This window comes from Ailuropoda melanoleuca, chromosome 5 (assembly GCF_002007445.2).
Source record: "Ailuropoda melanoleuca isolate Jingjing chromosome 5, ASM200744v2, whole genome shotgun sequence".
Classification (NCBI taxonomy): Eukaryota; Metazoa; Chordata; class Mammalia; order Carnivora; family Ursidae; genus Ailuropoda; species Ailuropoda melanoleuca.
The window spans coordinates 46,409,183-46,432,879 of record NC_048222.1 but is presented as its reverse complement, the minus strand read 5'-3'; the positions used below and the strand labels follow the sequence as shown (position 1 = coordinate 46,432,879).

At 41.1% G+C, this 23,697-nt stretch overlaps 1 protein-coding gene across 2 annotated transcripts in view; it reads right to left on the bottom strand.

Annotated features, from left to right (window-relative positions):
• RORA (RAR related orphan receptor A) overlaps positions 1–23,697 on the bottom strand; it is a 702,106-nt gene that overhangs the window by 161,631 nt on the left and 516,778 nt on the right. For both annotated transcript variants that reach the window (XM_034660892.1, XM_034660894.1), the window contains exon 2: positions 18,575–18,604. In XM_034660892.1, coding sequence (XP_034516783.1) covers positions 18,575–18,604 — 30 coding nt within the window. The remainder of the gene's footprint in view (positions 1–18,574; positions 18,605–23,697) is intronic.

Genomic DNA, 23,697 nt, shown 5'->3' with positions numbered 1-23,697 from the left:
GGAAGAAGCAGGCTCATAGCGGAGGAGCCTGATGTGGGGCTCGATCCCATAATGCCGGGATCACGCCCTGAGCCGAAGGCAGATGCTTAACCGCTGTGCCACCCAGGCGCCCCGAGGATGATTCTTGAATGGATACATGAAATCTGTATTTCTTGGGCATCCAACAGACAAGAGAATCCAGAGTTCTGAGTAATGAATAGAAGAATGAGAGGACCAACCCCTGTGGCTGGTCTCCTCAAGAGACCATATCAACGGGGCAAAGTCCTTCTGTCTCTATTTCTATTTCCCCCATCTATTTGTACTATCATGCTTCTAAGAATCAGAGGGTTGCTCTTTGTAAAACTCTTGAAAAGACTGGGTAACAATTATTTTATAAATGCCAATAGGATCCTCTACTTTATCCCAATGAGCTATTATGAAGTACAATGCAAAGAAGACAAATTTTAGCAAGGGAGTCTGAGATTAAAGGATTTGGCTACAAACACAAAACAGGAATTCATTTTTCCATTTGAAAAAAAAAGTCCCTATTTCAATTGTGATGTTTGGAATTTCAGCTTCAATTATGAAAGACCTTTGAAAAGGCATTACTGAAGTGCCTGATGGTCCTCGTGGAATCGCTTGGCCAAGCGCATCCTCCTGTCAGGCTAGACTGTCATCTGAGTCTGTTGACTGTCGCTGACGGGAAGTCTATGGAAGCTAGAGGAGGAAGAACGCGCCGTAAACGTAAATGCTGGAGAGCATTAACAGGAACAGAATTAAAAACCATCACTTCTGGGACTTATCACACAACTTGGAAATGGCGTTCAATAAAGGAAAAGATAATTTGGGGCCACACTACCGGAATGAACATCTCGCACGCAGTCCCTGGTCTGGATTTAGAAAACTGCTTGGATCCCTAGAGAGTAGCTTGTTAATGAGCATTTTAAAGGACGAGATTGAGGTGGTATGACAGAGTCCAAGGGTTCCAGGCTTGCTTCCACTTCTGTAAAAGCAAGGGGAACTGCCTTGGAACAAGACACTTTCTACCTCCCGGAGAAAATGTCCCCATCTCGTGCGGACCCCCCTCCCCCGATTCACTCTCTGGTCCACCCTCAAGTCTGGCTCTTCATGACCAGAATATTGGAAAGACTTAAAAACACGAGCAGAAACACGCATATCTTTTTCCAACCTGAAGCAAAGGTGAGGGAGCTTTATTAGAAAAGGTACTTTTTATTTACATGTAAGCTAACAATTAACGCATAATTTTTCTAGAGATGCAGGGATTTATGTAGTTTAAGAGAACACTATCAACTTTCTGAACTTGATATGCTCATTGGTGTCGCCTTTTTCTCATCGAATACTAATTACCCAAGGTGGTCAAACCTCCTATGTAAATATAATCATCTCAGAAATCACAGACGAGAAGGTGAAAAGAAGTTAATTTATTAAACAATTTTCAGGTTAACACAAAAATTGAATAGTATAATCAGCTCCATGGACTCCCCCCATCTCCCTCCTGGTAAAATAGATGTCTTGTTACTCTTGTTTCACCTATTCCAAGCCCCACCTCAATACCCTTTTTTTTGTGGAGCATTTTAAAGTAAATCTCAGATATCCTGTCATTTCACTCCTAACTACTTCAGTCTTCATCTCCGATAGAGATTTTTAAAAAAACAACTACCATGCCATTACAACACCTGACAATATTAAAGAAATAATTCTTTAATACCATCTAAAATACCAGTCCATATCCAAATTCCATCCATCCTCTAAAAAAAATTTTTTTTTCAACCTTTGGCTTCAATCTGCATCCACATAAGGGCAGAGATGAAATTGATTTCACTCAATTCAAAATCCTTTGTCTTTCAAATGTTTATTTTAGATTCCACCATTACTTAGATAATATGAATCCCAGCTTCAAAGCTACTAAATATTTCATTATTTGAAGTGTCTGATTCTATGAATCAGATTCAAATGTAGTTAAAGACTCAGAACTGGAAATATATCAACTAATGCTCATAATTTTCTCAAGTGCATGAACTATTTAGGCCACTTTACCTGCCTGCCTTAAAGATGTTCTGTTAAACTTTGTAAGATTCCCAGGAAGAATACATCTGAGAAAGCCTAGCAGCCCTCATTTTGCCCATATAAAAGCTGAATTTCCTGGACTGTAGAGCAGCCCCAAAGCAGATGTCGCATTTTCAGCTGTAGTTTTACCCAAACTTCCAAAAAAGAGACATCTGACTGAATACGGCGACAGGGAGGCCCACTTTGTAAATAGAGCTAAGAGCCGTAAGCTGTCATAGACCTGCTTTGGGAAGGAAGAAAGTGAACAGTTTCTACAGTCAGCCTTCATGCACCTCTCTGCTAACACACAGGCACTGCTGTGACTCATAACTAGAAATACTGTTTTATAACACCAATCTGTGTTTTGTAACACACACGGAAAAAAAAAAAAAGAATATTTAGAAACCAAAACGAAGCCCTGCATCTGGGCATTGGTATCAAGATCTCAAGATGTCAGAGTGGCTATTTAATCCAGATAAAGTAGGCAAGGCCTTATCCCTTTCTTTGGCAAGAAAGGGGAGACTTCCTGCCTGCCGCACATGTCCATAGGAGGAGCAACGATGAATTTAATTTTCTTAAAACAGAAGCATTTTCAGACTTGTGTTTTCCTGGACAGCTGCCTGGTGGCTGTAATACATAATAAGGGCGTGTAATTGACAGTAATGTGAATCACTCAGTGAAATTCTGGAGAAAAAAAAAAAAAAAGCAAAACCACACACACTCACACACACACGTAGCCATATACATATATATGGAGTTATTATTTTTTTTCCAGGAAAAAATTAAGGAGCACATTCATCCTGTCTATTGAAAATAGCAATTACATTACATTTCAGCTCATTAGCTACCTTTGTATTAAAAAATCACTGTAATTTACACTATCAGCATGTCTTGTAAAGAAATGGAGTGGTTACACAATGCATGGAATCGAATGGGTTGGGTCAGACATCTGTGAAGTGTCAAATTTAGTTGGGTTACTTGGTAGAGCATCTGGGGGCTTCCTCTCCCAAGAGTGAGTTACAGGAGACGGTTCTCCTGGTAATTTTGCCACTTGAAAAGCTGCTGTCAGGACCTTGTTATTATTATGGTAATACACAGGCCAGACTGATCAGACTGCCACTGACATCCACGGGCACCATCAGAATCCTTTTCACAGGGTTCAGACGCAGGGATCTCCAAAAGAATGGCTGGGGATGTTCCCAGGTAGGAGCTGTTGGAACCATGGAAGCTTTCAGACCAGGTAAAGAGTTTCTCCAATCTACTGATTCTCTTTGAATAAGGGAAAGAATAATCTGAATTAACTTTACTATCAACCTGAAAGGGCCCCTCTTTTCCAAGGCAGAGGCACAGAAACTAAACCTAGGAAAGCAATACAGATTGAATTCCATTTAGATAAACCCAGACTCCATCTGAACTCTACAAGTTCAGATACTTGTCTGAACCTTCAGGATCTGTGAAACTGGAAAGCCCTTGTTCAGATCTGCAAGGTGTCTCGAGCTTCTGATTCTGGAAGCAATAGGGGTATTCTGAACTATGACAATTACATGAAGAAAAACTTAGGTCTTTAGAATGTTAGAGTTGGTTTTGGGAGATGTATTTTGAGCTAAGGAGGAAAGAGTGGTAACAGTTCTTTCTCTCCAGATATAATACTCCATAAACACAGTTTGGATTGATTTTTCTCATACTGGGAACTCTCATTCTTAGAAGTCAAATTGAAGTCAAACTTCACTAAATCAGAGTTTAGGTCAAAATTTTGAGGAATGAAACTAAAATTCAATCTGTACGTTATCACTAATACTCCTGAGCTTTTTCTCACGAGGCAACAGTTGGGGGATGGGATTATTGGCTCATGACGGTTTTCATCTTTGACAGCCACCACTAATCTCCAGCTTAATCCTGGGCTCATTTGGAAGTAGTTCCTAACAAGTAAAATGAGGGTGGAGCTCCATAAACCACTAAAAAGAGAGCAATTATATATGCAAATAGGTCCTGCAAAATATTTCAGATACTGTATCTCAAATGTAAGACTGAAATCTACCATCAAAATTCTGAAAAGGAACATGTAATATGTACAACTAGCTCTTTGCAGGCATTCTCTTTGTTACTATATGAATACATTTTACATGAGCCGAAAGAGTTGGAAATGTGTTATTTATTTTTATAATTGAGAAAAATGTGTTAACTCTCTGGAATGTCCATGTGTGGAAAAATAAAACATCACATGGAATTGCACAAACATATGATTTATAATGCACACATCCAGGACCAGAAATTCTAACGAAGAACCTTATTCAACAGAAAAAAAAAAAAACACCCAAAAAAACCCCACACACTTTTTTTTCTTTAGCATTTGCAATTCTGGTATACTATAATGCTGAGGCCAAGCATATATTTTATTAGTTTACATCCTAGCTAAGCAATAAAATGTGTGTCATTTCAAATACAGCAAACATGCTTTTCACAAAAGTTAAATTTAATGTCTATTTTGGCCCCCCTGTAGTGATACTGTGGTGTGCCACCCAGATCCCTCCCTCCCTCCAGGATCCAGGGCCTTATTCTCCTTGGGGCCTGGAGCGTTGACTGCCAATGGCTCACACCCGAGACTCGCCGTCAGCTAAGGGGAGCTTGCTTTGCCCAATGTTATTCCCCTCCCTGTGGGCAGCTGGCATTCCATGGGTGGTTGATGCAAGGTAAAATACTCAGTCCCCTCCTTCAATTTAGGACATCTCTCAAGGGTTACCCCTGCTTCTCATCGGCTGCTCATTTCCCTGTGGCATCTACCGAACTCAGGCTACAAATGCATGACAGGTCAGTTTCCCCTGCACAATCCAGCCTCCTTCACCACTTACAGGTGGTCTTGCTAAGAGCACTCCCCAGTCAGCTTCCTATATACACATCTCAGAGTCTGTTCTCTGGGGAACCCAATCTAAGCTACTCATTTATTTAAAGGGAGGGGTGACAAGTTGGGAATCATGATGAATTTTAGATGAGACTATGGCAGAACTTTACTTTATTCGGTTTGATGTAGACCCAGCCTGGCCTTTATGCCAAGAGGGTTGGTTCCAGAAGTTTTCTAAGTCTGGCATGACAAGGTGAGCTCACTTAATGGTGATCATACAACGTAAGGAATTTTATGATGAGGCTTTACTATTGTATTAATATACACGAATCATGGACAGTGTGTAGATCCTTTGACCCTATGCAGAATGTTATAAGCTGGCTCTTTTGTGTTTCAGGGGCATGTTAACTCAACCCTCTAGAACTTTTCCTTATAAGTAAAACTCCGGGATGGAATGAAGAAGAACTCACTGACCATTAACGAGTACCTTAAGCACTAGGAGAATCTCTGAGAATGGGACCCACATTGGTCATTTTGTTCATTAGAAATTTAACTTAAGTGAAACATACCAGTAATATCTCAGGTAAAGCAATTTAGGGCAATAAACGCATATTCTTCTCAATGATACTGTCCCCCAGTGACTCCCATAATGAAAATGAGAACATTTTCCCATCTCTCAAATCACCCCAATTATAGGGAGGATTAGGTAACTTCCACAAATCAGGCCACGGAAAGTTCTTTGATTTAGAGATAGCAGTCAGAACTTTGTATGAGCGTGTGTGTTGGGGGGGGGGAGTGGGGAGTGTGGGGGCATGGATCTGTGTGTGATGGTGTGACAGTTTTCCCTCGTCCAACCTGGAAAACCACAGGTTGAATGCCTTCTAGGACAGTTTCGACTTTGATTGCACTTGGCTGTGCAAAGCTGTGGCACAAAATGAAGACCGCGCCTCTCACGGTGTTATTAAAGACTCCCATCGGAGAAAGGAGAGGATGAAAGAGGCCACAAGAGATGGTGTTTCCATCAGAAATCAAAGATCTTCTTCCTTCCTCCTGTTCTCCTTTAGCTTGCTGATAGAAGCCTCACGAGAGAATAAGTGTGAAGCGGAGAAAGCCAGACTTTACATTGCCTCTGAAGAGATGGGCTTTCCATTCCAGGCAAGAAAACATTTACTCTCCTATTTTAATCATTCCAAAGTGCTTTTTGACCTTGGAAGGAAAAAAAAGATCAGTGTTAAGATAGAATTGGTTAGGTCATCGCCTAAGGAGGCATAAAGGGCCACCAGGAAATAAATTAGAATTAAAATAAAAATAGATTCTTTTATTGGGTCACATCTCATCCTCTCATTTACAAGCAAGGTTTCCACTCAAGGAATTGATACTGCAGGGGATAATTTGGCTCCTCTTGTTTTGACTCAAGAAAAAGTTACAAACCAAAGAAGGGAGGAAACTGGTCATAGAGCTTAAAAGGCAGAGGGTTCCAAGGAAAAGCAGACAGAAACCGTGGTCGTGTGCAGCTACTTCTGAAGGGGGCCAGAATTCTGAAATCACTGGTGCCTGCTAAGTCAAGGACACACACTTACGTTCCAGACTAGACAAACATAGCAATGCCACGTGCTCTGACTTGGAACAAATAAATGTCATTTACTTCCAGAATTTACCTTAAGACTCAGTAAGTAATCTAAGATTATCAAAACATCGACTTCCCAGATTGTTTAACATATTAGGATCACTTTTCCCTCTACAGACTGGACAAATCCAGGATATTTTCCTTGACAGAATATACTCTCCATTTGTGGAGAGATTGGATAATTCTTTTCTCTAGCAGGTAGTTTTCTCGTTTGCCTTTTTTTTTTTTTAAAGATTTTTTATTTATTTTAGAGAGAGAGAAAGAGAGGGGAAGGGGCAGAGGGAGAAGGAGAATCTCAAGCGGACTCCCCCATGAGCACAGAGCCCGCCTTGGGACTGGATCCCAGGAGCCATGAGATCATGACCTGAGCCCAAATCACAAGTTGGACGCTTAACCGACTGACCCACCCAGATGCCCCCTCCTTTGCCTTTAAATAGATGCCAATGGTAACTGAAAATGTCTCTTTCTTTTTCACTCTGTAGATTTGATTATCTAGTTTATAAAATCTTGTATTGATAATGCAGACAAATGGTGTTTCAGAGGTCACTCAGAAAAATAACACGTTCTTCATCTTAGAATAAAAGTAAGTATTCTTAAGCCTTCTGGAGGAGAATCTGTCTTAAATCTGCAAAAAGAAACTTTAAAGCAGTCAGTCCTAAAATTGAGACGCCAGATACTTAGGGTAAGCTGCCAGACATCAAGAAGCCCTTTGAGTTGTGGTATTGGTTTCCAAAATAATACAGAACAAATCTCACAAGATAATTTCAAATATTAAATACCTGTTCTTCCTTTTAGCTATTAACAATGAAAAGATTATTGTTTTTCCCTAGACTCAGATTTGCAAGAAGAATATGAGGTCATAAAATTGTGTATGTATACACACACACACACACTCTCTCTTTTTTAAAATCTACAGATATTAATTGAACACATAGTAGATACCAATCATTCTGCTAAGCCTAAGGGACATAAAGATAATTAAAGCATATCCAGGGCAAAGCCACATAAACAACTATTCTACAATATACTTTCTGTACTGTCACCTTACCTACGTACTGTGGGGGCAGAGAAGCGACAGTAACAGTTTAACAAGGAGGGGGGTGGTTGGAGAAGGCTTTACATGGCAGATGCTATTTGTGTTGGCCTTTGGTAGAGTTGTAAGAATCCTGTGGTGCAAAAGTCGGTGAAGGACATTCCAGGACAAACAAGATACAAGAGAAGCAAAGGCACTGAGGTATGCCCATGTGCAATCTTGTAGAAACTGGTCACTGAGGATGGCAGAAACTGCCAGCATAGAAGTGAGCAGATTAAGGCCAGGTTGTAAAGGTCCTTGAGTGCCATACCAGGAAGTGTAGACTCCTCAGGCATTAGAAAGCACTACTAGAAGGTTATTAAGGAGGGGGTTAAGAAGGTCCTGCTGGCAGTGAGATTCCAGAGCAGGTCATAGTCTTTCTGCTCCTTTTCTTTTTATTCGAGAAAGGAAGGAGAAGGAACTGTTGCATATAAAGGTAGTGTTTTCTACTATACCTAGTTTTAGAGAACAGAGTTTAGCCAAGGCATTTCTTAGCACAACTTAGCACACAGTGTTTCTTAGCACAACTAGACCACGCTGCTCTCTCTACTAAAACGTTCACCGTGGTCCCTCGTACTAGTGGTGTGCTGTATTCACACTGCAAAGCAAAAGGAGTGCCAAGCTGCATCTGGAATACTCTGCTCTGTGGATTTACTGTCTGACAAGCTTTAAAGTTAGAAAACTATTTCAAGCTGAATCTGTCACTAACAACTTTATATGTTTTGCTGTTTCCTGAGTCATCTGGCCACTGGGACACCAAGGGTGAAGTAGATCTTTCCAATGGTAAGCTCTACTGACATCTGCTTTATCATTCTTTATATTAAATACACCAGCATTGGGGCGCCTGCGTGGCTCAGAAGATTAAGCGGCTGCCTTCGGCTCAGGTCACGTTCTCGGGTTCCTGGGATCAACCCCAGCGTTGGGCTCCTTGCTCAGCGGGAAGCCTGTTTCTCCCTCTCCCTGCCCCCTGCTCATGCTCTCTCTTGCTCTCTCTCTCAAATAAATAAAGTCTTTAAAAATAAATAAATCAATAAATACACCAGCATACTGAAGCCACTTCAAGCCCAAAAGCCAAGCTGATGATGTGGACAAGAAAAAAAACCCTGATTTTTCTTCTACTTGCCCGCATTTGTTAGAAGTCTGAATCTATACAGTGTCTGGATAGCAAGGAATGCGATACTAATTTTTTTGTTATTTGATTCCTCTTCATGACAGTCCCTCATGGCAGGAAAATGGTTAGTTTGCAGATAGGAAAAATCTAGGACCAAATAATTGGAAATCACTGTTTTGATGGAGTCCGGGGCAGAGTTAGTAATCGCATTCCCTCACCGCTGCTCTTCCGGAGAAGCCCGACAGTCCTGTTCCCACCGCAGACTGAAATGTCCTCCATCCATGCAGATCAACTCGATTCCCGAGCTCGAATGACAAGCTTAACTACCAATAATGCCTTGCACCGGGTTTTAAGAGACATAATCAACCGGAGAGGGACTTGTGTCAGTTAGACTTTGTCTCCTTAAAAATCAAGAGTAACAGTGGTAAGAGAGGAGTTTTTAACAAGGAGGAAAACCCCAGACAGTTGTCTGTAAGATTCTTCACCACAGCTTCAAGGACAGCCAGGAAAAGAGCTGCTATTTGAGGCAACTTCATTATAAAATCATTTTTAATAAGCAATCTTAACAAAGAGAGGGAATACACTTGTGGAGAAACCCTCCAGGGACCCAGAGGCTGCCCAGTTAAGTTATTAGGAAGTTTCACACAAGGGACCAAACAGCTATTTCACTGGCCTCGGGGGACAGAGTTTAGTTTTCACCCGTTCTCCAGAGGCACTGGTGTTATCTTGTCTACTAACAGCAGAGACCGGTAACAATCAATTATCCCGCCGCCCCTACTGGGTGAGGGAAAGTGAATTTTCAGTTTTGTCGACACAAAAAGACACCATGTAGGAGAGACAGGTAAGTTAACGCGATATAGTTCATTTTATACCGAAGTCTTCTGTGAACACGCAGCCAATGACGAGCCCTCATCTGTCTCTTCGTGTTCTTTATGTGAAACGATAGGGACTCATTCTTGGAAAATTAAGAAATACCAACAAAGGGAAAAGGAAGTATAATTATCCCCTTATTGTACTGTCCTGTTCTGTGAGGAAAACGATTCTTTGTGCTCAGGAACAAAATAATGTCAACACAGTTTACTTTGCCTACCTAAGGCATGATTAAGATTTGGAATTTGGGGTTCAAATTTTTACACAGCTACATGCGGCCGAGTTCAAAAGGGTGGAAAGACGTCAGTCTCCGGTGTATTACGTACAGTAGCTTCCAGCCAGTTCGCAGCAGGAATGAAAGAAAGCAAGGAGAACCATTAGCCACGTGATTCAAAGGGCATATGCATTTTTCAAGCTCATTTCTTTCTTCTGATTTTGACAAAATGGCAAGAACTGGTCTTACAATTAGACCTTAAAACTGGGAAGACGGAGAAAAAGTAAAACACTCTTTCTCTTTAATAATCAGAACAGCCTTCCCTTTTTGGACTAGATCTTTCCTGCTCCATAAGCACTTTTGTTACATAGTTGATCAGAGGAAAGGCCAGAGAAGAACCTCTATCTAAGGGTAAGAATTCTGTCTGATTTCGGAAAAGGGACTGAAGTATGGAACATCCGCTTTATGTAACACTCACTAAATGACCGTGGCAATAAAAGCATTATTTAAAGGTCAGTGTATTTTTCACACACATTCTGTGGCTCCCTACTGGTTCTGAGATAAAGCCAAAGCCTTATCTCTGCTCTTCTTGTCCTTCCTTTTCCTTGTTGATACTCTATTCTAGTTAAACAGGTCTACACAATCATCCCCCAAACACCCCTTGATCCCCCGGATCACACCTGATCCTTGCTACCCTTCTAGAACAAGCGGAACTCACCACCAGCAACCCCAACTCATACAGGTAATCCACCCCCCCCCCATCATAACCCCGCGTTTTCCTGCAATTCTGCCATTACTGAAATTTCCTCAAGGGGGTCTGTCCTTTCTCCTCGGATGCAGACTAAGCTATTGGAGAGAGAGGGTTAAGAGTAAGGAGGGCACGTATTGCATGGTGCACTGGGTGTTATACGCAACTAATGAAGCATCAAACTTTACATCGGAATCTGGGGATGTACTGTATGGTGATTAACATAATATAATAAAATAAAATAAAAAAATTAAAAAAAAAATTAAACTTTCTATGCCACACTGTGCCTAACGCAGTGCCAGGCACAGAGGAGGGGTCAGAAATATCAAGTTTCTTCGAAGAAGATCTGTCTGCCTCCCAGCCCCATGCTCTTCCTGCAGGGAGGGGCTGTGGTCTGTTTTCCAGCTTTCCTTCCTTGAATCTCAGTATTACAGGGATTACCTACCGTACGATCCCCTCCCTCTCTCCTATAAACATAACATTTAAAGTAAAAGATTTCTGGAGTAAGTCTCTTCCACTGAATCTGAAGCTTAATCCTGCATACCCTAGCATTTTCTGTTCCTCAGTATGCCTTCTAATCATTATGCTTGGCTGTTAACTACTTACTCCGCTAGGAGCTATAGTGAATGCCTAGGAGATCAACAAGTACAACAAGGGGAAAAAGCTATCACTCTTGCATAGGAAAAATGGTTACTCAGAGGTGGAGGTGAAGTGAGTGCAGAACATTCCACTGTGGGGAATCCAGGAAAAAGGGTAATGAAATAGCTTGGAAACGAAAACCTCAGGTACCATAGCATGCAGATATGGACATCAATTATAATCAAAGGGGACCACGTGACTACAAATACACTAACTTCCTGGCAGCATAGCTGACAGTTACTATAAACAATTTTTTGTGTAATTTATAAAGAAAGTTAATGTAGAACCATAACTTTCTTCATATTTCAAACACATTGGCATCTCTGTTTTTCCTACGCCTTTGGACACAGATCCCAACAAAGAGAGAAGCTGGTATAACTGCAAATCCAAGGCTAAATTCAGGTATGCATAAGCATACTCAAAACCTAGATGTTTAATTCTCTTATGTATGTGTTTGATACATCTTTCAACTCCCTAGGCATTCTTTGTACTTTCATGTTTTGTTTGTTTCTGGTTAGGGTTCAGAGAAACCACAGCATCCTGAATCATACTACCTCTTAGTGGCGATGAAAGTTATAGACGAATTATCAAGATGGTCTGACAAAAGAATAATGCACAAATTTATTACAAATGTCATCAAGGTCCATTAAAGACTTTGTGGCAGTGAAAAATGGATTCATGCTATAAGAAATATACATTACTACTAGTGTGGGGGACAGAACTATCTGGGAAGCAAAAGGAATCATTTTGAACTATTTTATTATAGAATCCTTGAGCTGTATGAAGAATGATATTAAATGGATGCCAGTTCTTTGATAAGTTAGTTTAGATTGCTAAAAAGAGAAGTAATGATCATTTTAAAGTAAGAAGGTGGCATGATTTTATGCAGACCACTTAGTTTAAATAATTTTTTTCATATAGTAGGAATAACATCCCCCTTTTTTATAATCATAGTTCACCGAGCTTAGAAGCCTTTATAGGTAAAATAGTCTCAAGTTTAAAGAACTTGAATCAGTTGTAGGAATGACGGTTACACTTGACTTTCTTCCTATAGTTTAGAGTGGAAGGACCGCTCTAAGGAATGACATCAGTTACTGTAGCAGCATTTAGGCTCTGTGGAGTGGCTTTCAATCCTGGCTCCATCCCATCCTAGCTAGTTGTAGACTCCTGGGCCTCAGTTTTCACCTGGAGAGTGGGGATGGCAGCGAGACCTACCTGACAAGATTGCAGTAAAGATGAAATAAATGAGCACTTACGAAGTGCTTAGAAAAGCATCCAGCACTCTGTAAGTGTCCACAACATTGCCTCATGTTAAGATTGGAGACAATGGTGTGGTGCTTCTGTGTGCGCAAGGCGTCAATCTCCTCTGAGTCCCTGCTCTACCCATCACCCCTGGATGAGTTTGCCAGTGTTTTCACTTCTTTAAGTTGCTGATCTCTCAGATAAATGTTCTCATCCAAAATGGGGACGCAAGTAGTATGACAAAGCTCATGGAGCTGATGAGAAGATTACATGAGATAATGCATGTAAAGCACTGAACAGAGCACCTGCGCTATGAGAATTAACCGCTCAGGGGTGGCAGTTCCTATCTCCTGGTACTTCTCCTCCTACCCCAGATTACTGCCATCACTGAACCAAAAGTAACTCAAAACTCCATGACAGACACCCAGCCTTCTTTAAAGATCGACCCAACCATGTGTCAGAGTTTTACTGAATATATACTCTATCAAGTGCACGCCAGCACCCGATAGGCTAGGCACTTGTGTTTTCTCCCTACTAGTGATCACGGATTTTAAAGAGCCCCTTGCCATCTCAACACACGCTTTTGAACCTATGTTATAAAATCGGAACACAAATACTTTTCCAAATTCAGTTCATGGATCTGATGTCCTACTAACAGAGCAAACTCGAATCAGCAGGATGCTCTGATGGAAACGCTTAACTACAGATTCTGGGCTTTTTTTTTTTTTTTCCTTTTTTATGGAACGAACTGTAGGTTTTCAGGCTATGCAAATCTCCTACCTTGGAAGAACTGAGTGGCAGGGCCACGTGCAGTCCATTTATATCTTAATATGATGAGACAGAAATCCTGTTAAGCTCAGGCAGGGTTGGCTGTAGTCACACAGGCTGAGTCTAAACAAGGCAAACATTTCAGGCCGTATGAGGGATTTTTACTTCCTTGGGCTGGTTGATTTTGAAGGGACTAAATAGCTGTGACTCTGGGTGAGAACGGGAGGTGTGCAGCAGGGAGAGCTTTCAGCACCCAGGGTTAAACCCTTCCCTTCCCTTTCCTGCTGCTGTATGCCTGGATTACAGTACCAGAATCCTGGATCGTCTAATTTTTTTCTCCTCTACCACACTTCTAGCTTAGTCTGCTTTCCCTCGTGAGCCGGACCTTGTAGATATAGTACACTAGGCATTCGTGTTTTCAGGGACTCTATCACCCCACTCACCCCCTCACCCTGGGCCCCACCTTCAACCTAGTCTGTAAGGTCCTTGAGGGCAAAGAAGCTGACGGCACAGAGTAGGTCCTCAGTAAACCATTGTCCGTTGGTTAGCCCTCTAAGACACCAGCATCTATTCTTGGTCATGTATCATGAGCAGCAAGCTTTACGTCTGGGACGGCTAGTAGCCTCAGGAAACCTTAGGAAGAAATGAATCCTCTGGCTAGTTTGTGAGCGCTGGGTTATCCCCTTTTCTGTTTCTCAATGGGTAGATGGGATCTGGATGAAAGCCTACTAAGAGACGTTCAGTGTGGCTTCTTCTCGGGCCTGTCCTAATGATACACCCTGCCAGCAGCAATTGAAATTACACTTGCTGTGAGTCACACCATGAGTCACATGGGTTGTCACGGCAACCTATTAACTATATAACCAAAGCACCTTCCATTAGCTTCGCCAAGAATGGTTCTTGAGTTTTCCTGGACTGTGAAAATAGTGTGGGTGAGCCCCAAGTTTAGTGTTGTGTTAAGAGTCTACAATCAAAAGGAATGGCCTCAAGGACAAGAAAAGAAAACGAGAAAATAAGGTTATTCTAGTTCTTGGACCTCCTGAGTAAATGGCAACAATCGTGACAAATTGTTGGGTTGGTTTTGTGATATCGACAAATGCCTAAGGAGAGGAGGTTGAGGCCTCAAAACTAATTTTCTCTAAGTCAAATTCAAAACCAAGTCCCTAGGGGTGAAAAGTGAATACATTAACCTATTCCACTTTAAATGACTGCAATAAACACTTTTTCTTTTTACAGATACAAAGGATTATTTCTCAAGGAAAGACTCTGATTTGTACTAAAACATTTTTACTATTGAGAACTAAATTCTCTTTAGAAATAACAGTGTTTTAGTTTTGTATGTTAGGTCTTAGCCTACTGCAAACAAACATTTGGAAATGTACTAAGTTGCCTTTAGTGGCTATTCATGTTAAAATTAAAATATTTCAGAACACTCAGAAGCATATTTTACTTTGTTATTTATTGGGAAAACTGACATTAAATTAGATTAAACTGACACATTTTCCTGGCTGCTCCCTGAGTCACCTGTAATTTTCACGCATGTGTAAGTGCCTGTTCCTGAGTGTAGAAGAAAGCGAGAACAGACTGACACAGGAAGAAAGAAGAATAGAAACATGGATAAGAACAGGAGGAAGTGACAATGATCTGTTGCCTCTGAAAACTATCCAGGAGCCTACCTGGTATCTTTTGGGTCTACACTGCGGTGGTTGGCTGATATACACCCTAAGGTTATGACTCCATCATGCTCAACTTTCCAGCAGCTGGAAAGAGCTAAGAGGATCTGTCGCATTCGTTACTTTTTCACCTCCAACTCTGTCATATTCTAACATTTTAGTGTATGCAGAACTATCCAAGTAGAATGAGATTAAAAAGTCAGAGGCAAATGACCAGTTGTCCCTGGCAAAGAATAAAAACCAAAACAGCCGTTGATGCCATGAGAAAGATACTTATCCAACATGGTACGATTTCAGCAGGAAAGACACCAGAACAAACTTGTGAAACACCAAAGTGAAAGCAATCTTTAAAGTGTCCAACCAAACACAGGTGCTATATAATCACCATACAGATTAAATTGAAATCCTACACCACAGTGTGAAATGTATCTGATAGGTCTCTATCCCACAAGTAAAAACTTCCTTTTCTGTTCACATACCAATGCCAACGGCAACGTTTCCTATCACCAGTCGAAGAGTATCACAAACGAAAGCATTCTCTGACCAGTTTGGTCACGATGACTTCATACTAGAAGCCTCAAAGCTTTGCCTTCCCCCATCGGCAAGTAAAGTTAATGACAAACACCACCAGTGCCCTTCTCAGGAACGCAGGAGAATCTGAGTTCTCCAAAGACCACGTTTGTGAATTCCTCTGAAGCTACTAATCAGATTTCCTTTCCTGGGAATTTCTGGCTTAGCTCACCCAAAGCATTTATTTATTTATTTATTTATTTATTTAGAAGCAATACCTGTGCTTTCGAGATAACAAGGTGGCTTAAAATATTATCAGGTGTCACATCTCTTCAGGTTCATTTTGTGGTTCTTGCGCCTCTGACTGGTGCACCTGTGAGCCGACACTCTGGCCTTATAATATACTCTGCAACTGTACATGTTAATTTGTAAGTTGAACCGTCTCTCTGTGAGGGCAGTTAGGAAGCCCAGATTGAAATTGCTAATGCGGGGTGACTTCAGCTGTCGATGATTATGTAGCCAAGCCTTGACCAAGGCTTCCAGAACTCTGGCTAAAAACGGAAGTCTTGAGACAGTGCAAAAATGAATTCACACACTTCACTGATAGTGAAACTTTTTGAAGAACAGACGTCAAGATGCTTTAAGAGGAGCTGGAATTTAACCTCTTAAGAAAACTTATAGGCAAGGTAGGACAGTTCGGTTTTCAAGAAAAATCCAACAGATGCTCAAGAAGCAGTCATTTGGGTGACTGTTATGGGAGAAAGAACTGATTGATTTTCTTCCTCCTCACAAGCTGTAGGCCCTGTAGAGATGCTAAGATCAGAAATATGATGGGTTATCTGCTGAGCTGGTGACAAAAATAATCTCCACATTTAAGTGGCATAGAAGACTTTCCCTAACACGCAACTTGGACAATTCAATTCCTCGTTGGCATGTGCAAAGTTTTGTGTCAACCCTCTGTTCGGTTGCTATTCTTCCCAACTTGTCGTTGGTCTGTTTTATCATGGGCCCTCTCCCCTAAATCATGAAAGTAAACATCAACCAAAAAAACCAAGGTGATTTCTGATCTCTTTGTGTCAATTTAATGTTTGAATTACATAAAGTGAGCTTTATTTTAAGTCTGTCTACATTTACTTGATGCTCAATGTGAAAGAATTTTCCTGCTGATTTCCATAGTTAGAAAGGCAATCAAAATCTACCCACTCTGGCTATATCTTGATTTTGCTTTAAAGTAGGTATATCTGATGGGGTTACTTAAGCCTTTGCTGCAAGGCCAACGTGCTTATATTGCCTCTTATTGGAACACCAGCTTTTCTTCACTAGCCACCACTCCCGTGCTGCCATCCAAATCCTTCTGTGAATTTAAATCTGACCACGAGTTATTGTTTCTGCAATAGGTCAATGAAATTACTCTCAGGGATGACAATTCCTTGAAGGTCCTCATGGATGGATGGTCTCTATATTTACTAACATTTCTGGTCTCTGTCTTACTAGTTGAGAGGCACTCTTTGTATCCAATGGAGTTGAACTAGTGGTTTTATCCACTTATCCAAGAGCCAAGTCATAATACAAATAGTCAGTGGCTTTCTGTGTATTGCCAGGTGGCCAGGAGTCCCTACCCCAAACCACCATAAACAGTAGGCACAATCATCCGCTCCTGTTTGGGAGAGGCCCAGGACTGAGCTAGCAGAAAGACTGAATTACTTACCACCTCTAGAGTGGGTCCCTCCAGGCCAGGGACGAGCTCATGGGCAAGGCTGTGCAAGGAAGCGCTCTGTACCATGCCTGCCCTGCGGATATACAGAGGACTTCAGTCTCCTGCACTGTCAATCTCTCAGTCATCATGAGCTCAATTATGCACCGACAACAGCAAGAACAACAACAACAACGACGACAAAACAACCCCCAAAAAGCTAAGGGCCACAGACTACCGTGATGGAGGGACAGCCAACGGGAACTGTGCATTCAGAGATGGAGGTGCTGTCCTGTTCATGTGTCCGTTACGGGCCTGACCTTTACTTCTTTCCTCAAACAAACATTCCAATGAAGCCCATGGGAGAGCCAGGTGGGGAGAGACTGCAGGACTGGGCCCTAAAAGTCAGGCAACCATCGAATTTGGTGGGGTGTTTTTTTTCTTTTTTTGTTTTTTTTTCTTTTTTGTTTGCTACAAATACAGATAGACAGACAGACAAGCCCAAGAGCAGATTTCAAGAATCAACTGAGGCACAAGATAAGCTACTTTGATGTTACACAGATTTTTTTCCCCCAAATGTTTCACATGAAACCAAAAATTTTAAAAGCATAATTGGGAAAAATTTGGGGACACATCTTTGTCGGCCCTAAATTGTGCCATAAATATCTCCACTGCTTGCCTTAGAAGGATGCCCAAACACATCTCATGGGTAGCACATATCTGTGGTCTAAAATAGTTATCGAATTCTAATGACACTATTAATTCAAAGTCTAAACATGCTGGTCAAGTACAGTGAAAGTTGACTCCCTGCATCCATGACGGATTAGTTTCATCCTGCGGTTCAAAGCACAGTCAAACAATATTGCTCAGATTGCAAAATCACAACACTTTACATTGACGTGAGGTTGTAAACTTATGGTGTAGTTCGAATGAAGGCAACTGATGAAAGCAGTTGACCCTGAGAAGTGGGAATGAATACAGAGTGTAAATCCAGCGCACATTTCCACATCAAACTACCGATGCCATTTACCAGGGCCCTCGTGGGCCACACTCATGGTCGAGCGACAGCACCTAGATTCCCAGTCAGCATCTCTGCTCCACAGACACAAGTACAAACGGCCTAAATCGTGAACTAGTGGTGAGGAAAAGGAGACCAAAGTTTAAAAGAAATCAAGGTGATGTTTCCTAGAAACATACCAGCTCTTCTAAGAAGGATCCAGAGTAGGGGTGATCAGTAAGTAATTAATTGATCCTCCTGACTAGATTTTAGGATTTTTCTGAAGACTAATGACTTGAATCACTAGAATTCATCAGACTACGTCTAGACTCTCTTTAACACACACTCAGTACAAACAGGTGGAGATGTACCACTTCCGACCACCACAGGTAGAGAAGTATGACCTCTGTTGACCATGGATCACAGCTGAAACATTAGTTTATACTTGAAGGGTCACAGCAGCCAGACATATGCGAATTCCAACTCTTCAGAAAACTTTGGATTAAAAAAAAATGCATTACTTACATGTATGTGTCTTCTTCGTTACTGAGATACCTAGAAGAGAAGAAAAATGACAGAGGTAAGAAAGCGTCCTGTGTGTGTTTCTTGGAACGCACGTCATTCACAGTATACTCAGGAGCGCATTTGCTCAGATGGAGACACGGACGCCAGGTTAGTCTCAGTTGTACCTGGCGGGGGCACTGGACCTACCCCAGAACAACAGAACCATGAGAGACAGGGACGGCAAACACCGCCTACCGGTTTAAGAGGTTCTGACAGTAATTAAACAGGGTGAGAGAAGACACTCAATTTTCGTTTTACATAGGGGAGACGATCATGTTTATAGGCAGAGTGGGGAAGATTTAAGACACAAGAGAGTGATGCCAACCTACTCAGACAAGAGTGAGCTGAGCAACAGAGCAATTACTTTGCTATGGCCATTGATTCTGGGTTTACTTTTTAACGAAAATGACGCTGCCTGCTCACACAAAGCATAACTTCTTACGGTGAAGGAAAAAAATCCACAAAACGTACCACCTATCTGTCCCTACTCACGAAAGTCAGAAGGGGTATGGCTGCTACCTCACTGTGAATGGCGCCAAGACGAACACACACTGTACGAAAACACGAGGATTCATGAGTCAGCACCCTTGCACTTCCGAGATGATTTATGGAGAGCAGGTGACAGATGAATGGGACTGAGCAAGATTCGGCACATAAGACCCCAGATAGACAACACGAACGCGCGTTCCAGTGCACACAGCACTGTCTCTGTTTCAGAAGGACTCCATTTTGAATTCTTTATGCTCTGTTCTCCTTGGGGGATATTCTTGAGACTAAATAGGCTCAAAGCAATACAACTCTTTTTTTTTTTTTTTGATTTTTTATTATATTGTTAGTCACCATACGGTACATCCCCGGATTCCGATGTAAAGTTCGATGCTTCATTAGTTGCGTGTAACACCCAGTGCACCATGCAATACGTGCCCTCCTTACTACCCATCACCGGTCTATCCCACTCCCCCACCCTGCTCCCCTCTGAGGCCCTCAGTTTGTTTCTCATAGTCCATAGTCTCTCTTTCTCATAGTCCATAGTCTCTCTTTCTCATAGTCCATAGTCGCTCAAAGTAATACAACTCTTGAAAACATCTAGCCTGTGACTAAGAACTGTGGTAAACCTTGAAATTTTTTTCTTTCAAGTTATTAGGAGAACTATTTAACCCTCCCCTGGAAAGTAGAAGTTGTTGAAAAATTTGGCACCCACGTCAGACCCATTACTTAGCTATGGAACAAATCGTACGGGAAGAAATCCGTTATGAAAATCCACGGTAGACAGAAAAGAAAAAACAAGTTAGTTCCAAAGTTGTGCGCCAAGAGCAAAATCACACGCTTGCCCCCCCCCCCAACTTTCCAAAGTGCTTATTTAGGGAAGCTGGAATTACATAGCCCAACGCAAATTCTTTTTTTCCCCCTTTTTATTGAGGAAAACTAAACTATTGTTTTTCATCATGTTTGCATTGGTTTCTCAAAGTGAAGTTAGAACCTTCTGCAAAGAGCCTTGAAGGCTCTCTCACACGGGAACTACAAGAACGTTCTAGAATTTTTTGAAATAAGCTTTCTCATGGGAAGGGAACTTCCCCCACCAGCAACTGTGAGTAAAGTTTAAAATCTGAATACAATTTGCGATCCGGCTCATGACACCAGCACCAATAAATTGATACATTAGTGCTCTTTCAGCATTATGAGGGCTATATGTGTACTTTCCTTAGGAAATAAGGCTTTCTGTAAAATCACTTTGAAGAGAAAGTGCTTATGCTGTCACTCCTGATTATTCAGTACCTCCACACAATTGGATTTAACACAGCCCAAAACAGACCTATCTATATTCGCTGAGTGTGGAACTATTTTCTCCTGACATCCAAAGCCCTGATGAAAATACCACTGCTTTGACTTTTCTACTTAAATTTATTATACAGCGTGAGGCAGTGTTCTCATCAAATATTTTCATGATGATTACATTGATAATAGATTCTGAAAATCTTTCCAGGAAAGCTGCCTGATCTTTGAGATCACAGTAGCACAGAGTTAAAACCGCTCACATCTGTGTCCAGGAGCAAGCATGACCCCAGCATCAGCACCAACTGAGTCCCCCAGTTTCTGTAAATGGCCACTTAGTGATCGATATAAAGAACTGGGGGATATACACACATAGAAGCGGCCAGATTTAGCAGATAAAGTGCAGGATGCCAGTTAAATTTGAAGTTTGGATACTACTCTGTTATATATCTGAAATTCAAATTTCACTGAGCATCCTGTATTTTATCTGGCAACCCTAACCTATACAAATAAAATGTAAACTGCATCTATTACATACAGTGAAGAATATAAAATAAATTAATAGCACAATTTTATGGAGAAAGTTTTAAAAAACACACCCCTCTCCTGAAAGCAATATTTTTATAAAAACGTGCATTACTTCTAATTATGGAGACAGGACTAAGCACAATATTTAATTATTGTTTTACTTCATAGCCATTATGAAGACAAAATTCTATTACCCCAAAAAAGCAAACAAATGAAAACAATATGAACACAGAAAAGACAAATTTAATGGAACGATCAGAAAGTTTATTTGGAATTCCCTTCTTCCTCCTATCCTGAAAAATAACATTTGCGACCGAACTAAGGTCTTGAATCCGTGTCACTCCTTCTCTATAGAAGCTCTAGTACTTTATAGTAACCGACTCCAGAGTAGTGTTAAAAAAAGCAAAAAACAAAAAACAAAACAACAACAACAAGAGGGGCACCTGGTGGCTATGTTGGTTAAGCGTCCCATTCGTGATTTCTGCTCAGGTCACGATCTCAGGGTCGCTTAAGATTCTCTTTCTCCCTCTCTCTCTGTCCCTTCCTACCTAGCCCCTGCTCTCTCTCTCTTTTTCTCTAAAATAAAAAAAGCAAGCAAGCAAGCAAAAAAATCCTCATTTCACAGATGGGTCAACTGAGTCTCAGGAAAGTTTAATTAGCACAATAAAACGCTTTCTGTGGAAAGTTAATATCCTTCTGGAAATGCACCCATGACTCATATTAAAAAACCCTGGTACAGATAGTGCCCCTAAAAAGAGTAAATATTCAAAAAAAAATTTACTCTCAGGACCCTATCATTCAGCAGTCAGTAAATAATTTAAACCTACGGGACCCTGTCCCCAGTCTTATCCCACCCAGGGAGCCCCACCAGGGCTTGGGTGAATGAGGTCCTCAAACAGAGAGGCCTGTGTGCCCTGGTTTGTGACCAGCAGCCATTTTTTCACCCTTCTTTGGGGTTGGGGTGGGTCTTCCCTTTTCTCTTTCTTCTCACTCCCTCAGAGGTTGTAAGCTCCCTGTCTTTCTGTCCATAAAGCGCCTCCTTCCTGACAGCACAGCACTCAGCACTGCCCATTTTTGCCCATAACACATCCAAAGCCAATGTGACCAGCAGTGCCAGGGGCAGAAGCTCTGAATAATGAATTGTTGCAGAACTGGTTTTGTAAAGATAAATTATCATGAATATTTAGTAGGGGCAAATAGCTCTAATTCTACCCAGGAGTAGAAAAGAATACACTTTTTAAAGGCAGCTCCAGATAGCTGGATTTGGAGTCAGGCTGACCTGGGCTTATATTCGTGGCCCATACACTTTCCTGCCTCNAAGCTGGAATTACATAGCCCAACGCAAATTCTTTTTTTCCCCCTTTTTATTGAGGAAAACTAAACTATTGTTTTTCATCATGTTTGCATTGGTTTCTCAAAGTGAAGTTAGAACCTTCTGCAAAGAGCCTTGAAGGCTCTCTCACACGGGAACTACAAGAACGTTCTAGAATTTTTTGAAATAAGCTTTCTCATGGGAAGGGAACTTCCCCCACCAGCAACTGTGAGTAAAGTTTAAAATCTGAATACAATTTGCGAACTCCGGCTCATGACACCAGCACCAATAAATTGATACATTAGTGCTCTTTCAGCATTATGAGGGCTATATGTGTACTTTCCTTAGGAAATAAGGCTTTCTGTAAAATCACTTTGAAGAGAAAGTGCTTATGCTGTCACTCCTGATTATTCAGTACCTCCACACAATTGGATTTAACACAGCCCAAAACAGACCTATCTATATTCGCTGAGTGTGGAACTATTTTCTCCTGACATCCAAAGCCCTGATGAAAATACCACTGCTTTGACTTTTCTACTTAAATTTATTATACAGTGTGAGGCAGTGTTCTCATCAAATATTTTCATGATGATTACATTGATAATAGATTCTGAAAATCTTTCCAGGAAAGCTGCCTGATCTTTGAGATCACAGTAGCACAGAGTTAAAACCGCTCACATCTGTGTCCAGGAGCAAGCATGACCCCAGCATCAGCACCAACTGAGTCCCCCAGTTTCTGTAAATGGCCACTTAGTGATCGATATAAAGAACTGGGGGATATACACACATAGAAGCGGCCAGATTTAGCAGATAAAGTGCAGGATGCCAGTTAAATTTGAAGTTTGGATACTACTCTGTTATATATCTGAAATTCAAATTTCACTGAGCATCCTGTATTTTATCTGGCAACCCTAACCTATACAAATAAAATGTAAACTGCATCTATTACATACAGTGAAGAATATAAAATAAATTAATAGCACAATTTTATGGAGAAAGTTTTAAAAAACACACCCCTCTCCTGAAAGCAATATTTTTATAAAAACGTGCATTACTTCTAATTATGGAGACAGGACTAAGCACAATATTTAATTATTGTTTTACTTCATAGCCATTATGAAGACAAAATTCTATTACCCCAAAAAAGCAAACAAATGAAAACAATATGAACACAGAAAAGACAAATTTAATGGAACGATCAGAAAGTTTATTTGGAATTCCCTTCTTCCTCCTATCCTGAAAAATAACATTTGCGACCGAACTAAGGTCTTGAATCCGTGTCACTCCTTCTCTATAGAAGCTCTAGTACTTTATAGTAACCGACTCCAGAGTAGTGTTAAAAAAAGCAAAAAACAAAAAACAAAACAACAACAACAAGAGGGGCACCTGGTGGCTATGTTGGTTAAGCGTCCCATTCGTGATTTCTGCTCAGGTCACGATCTCAGGGTCGCTTAAGATTCTCTTTCTCCCT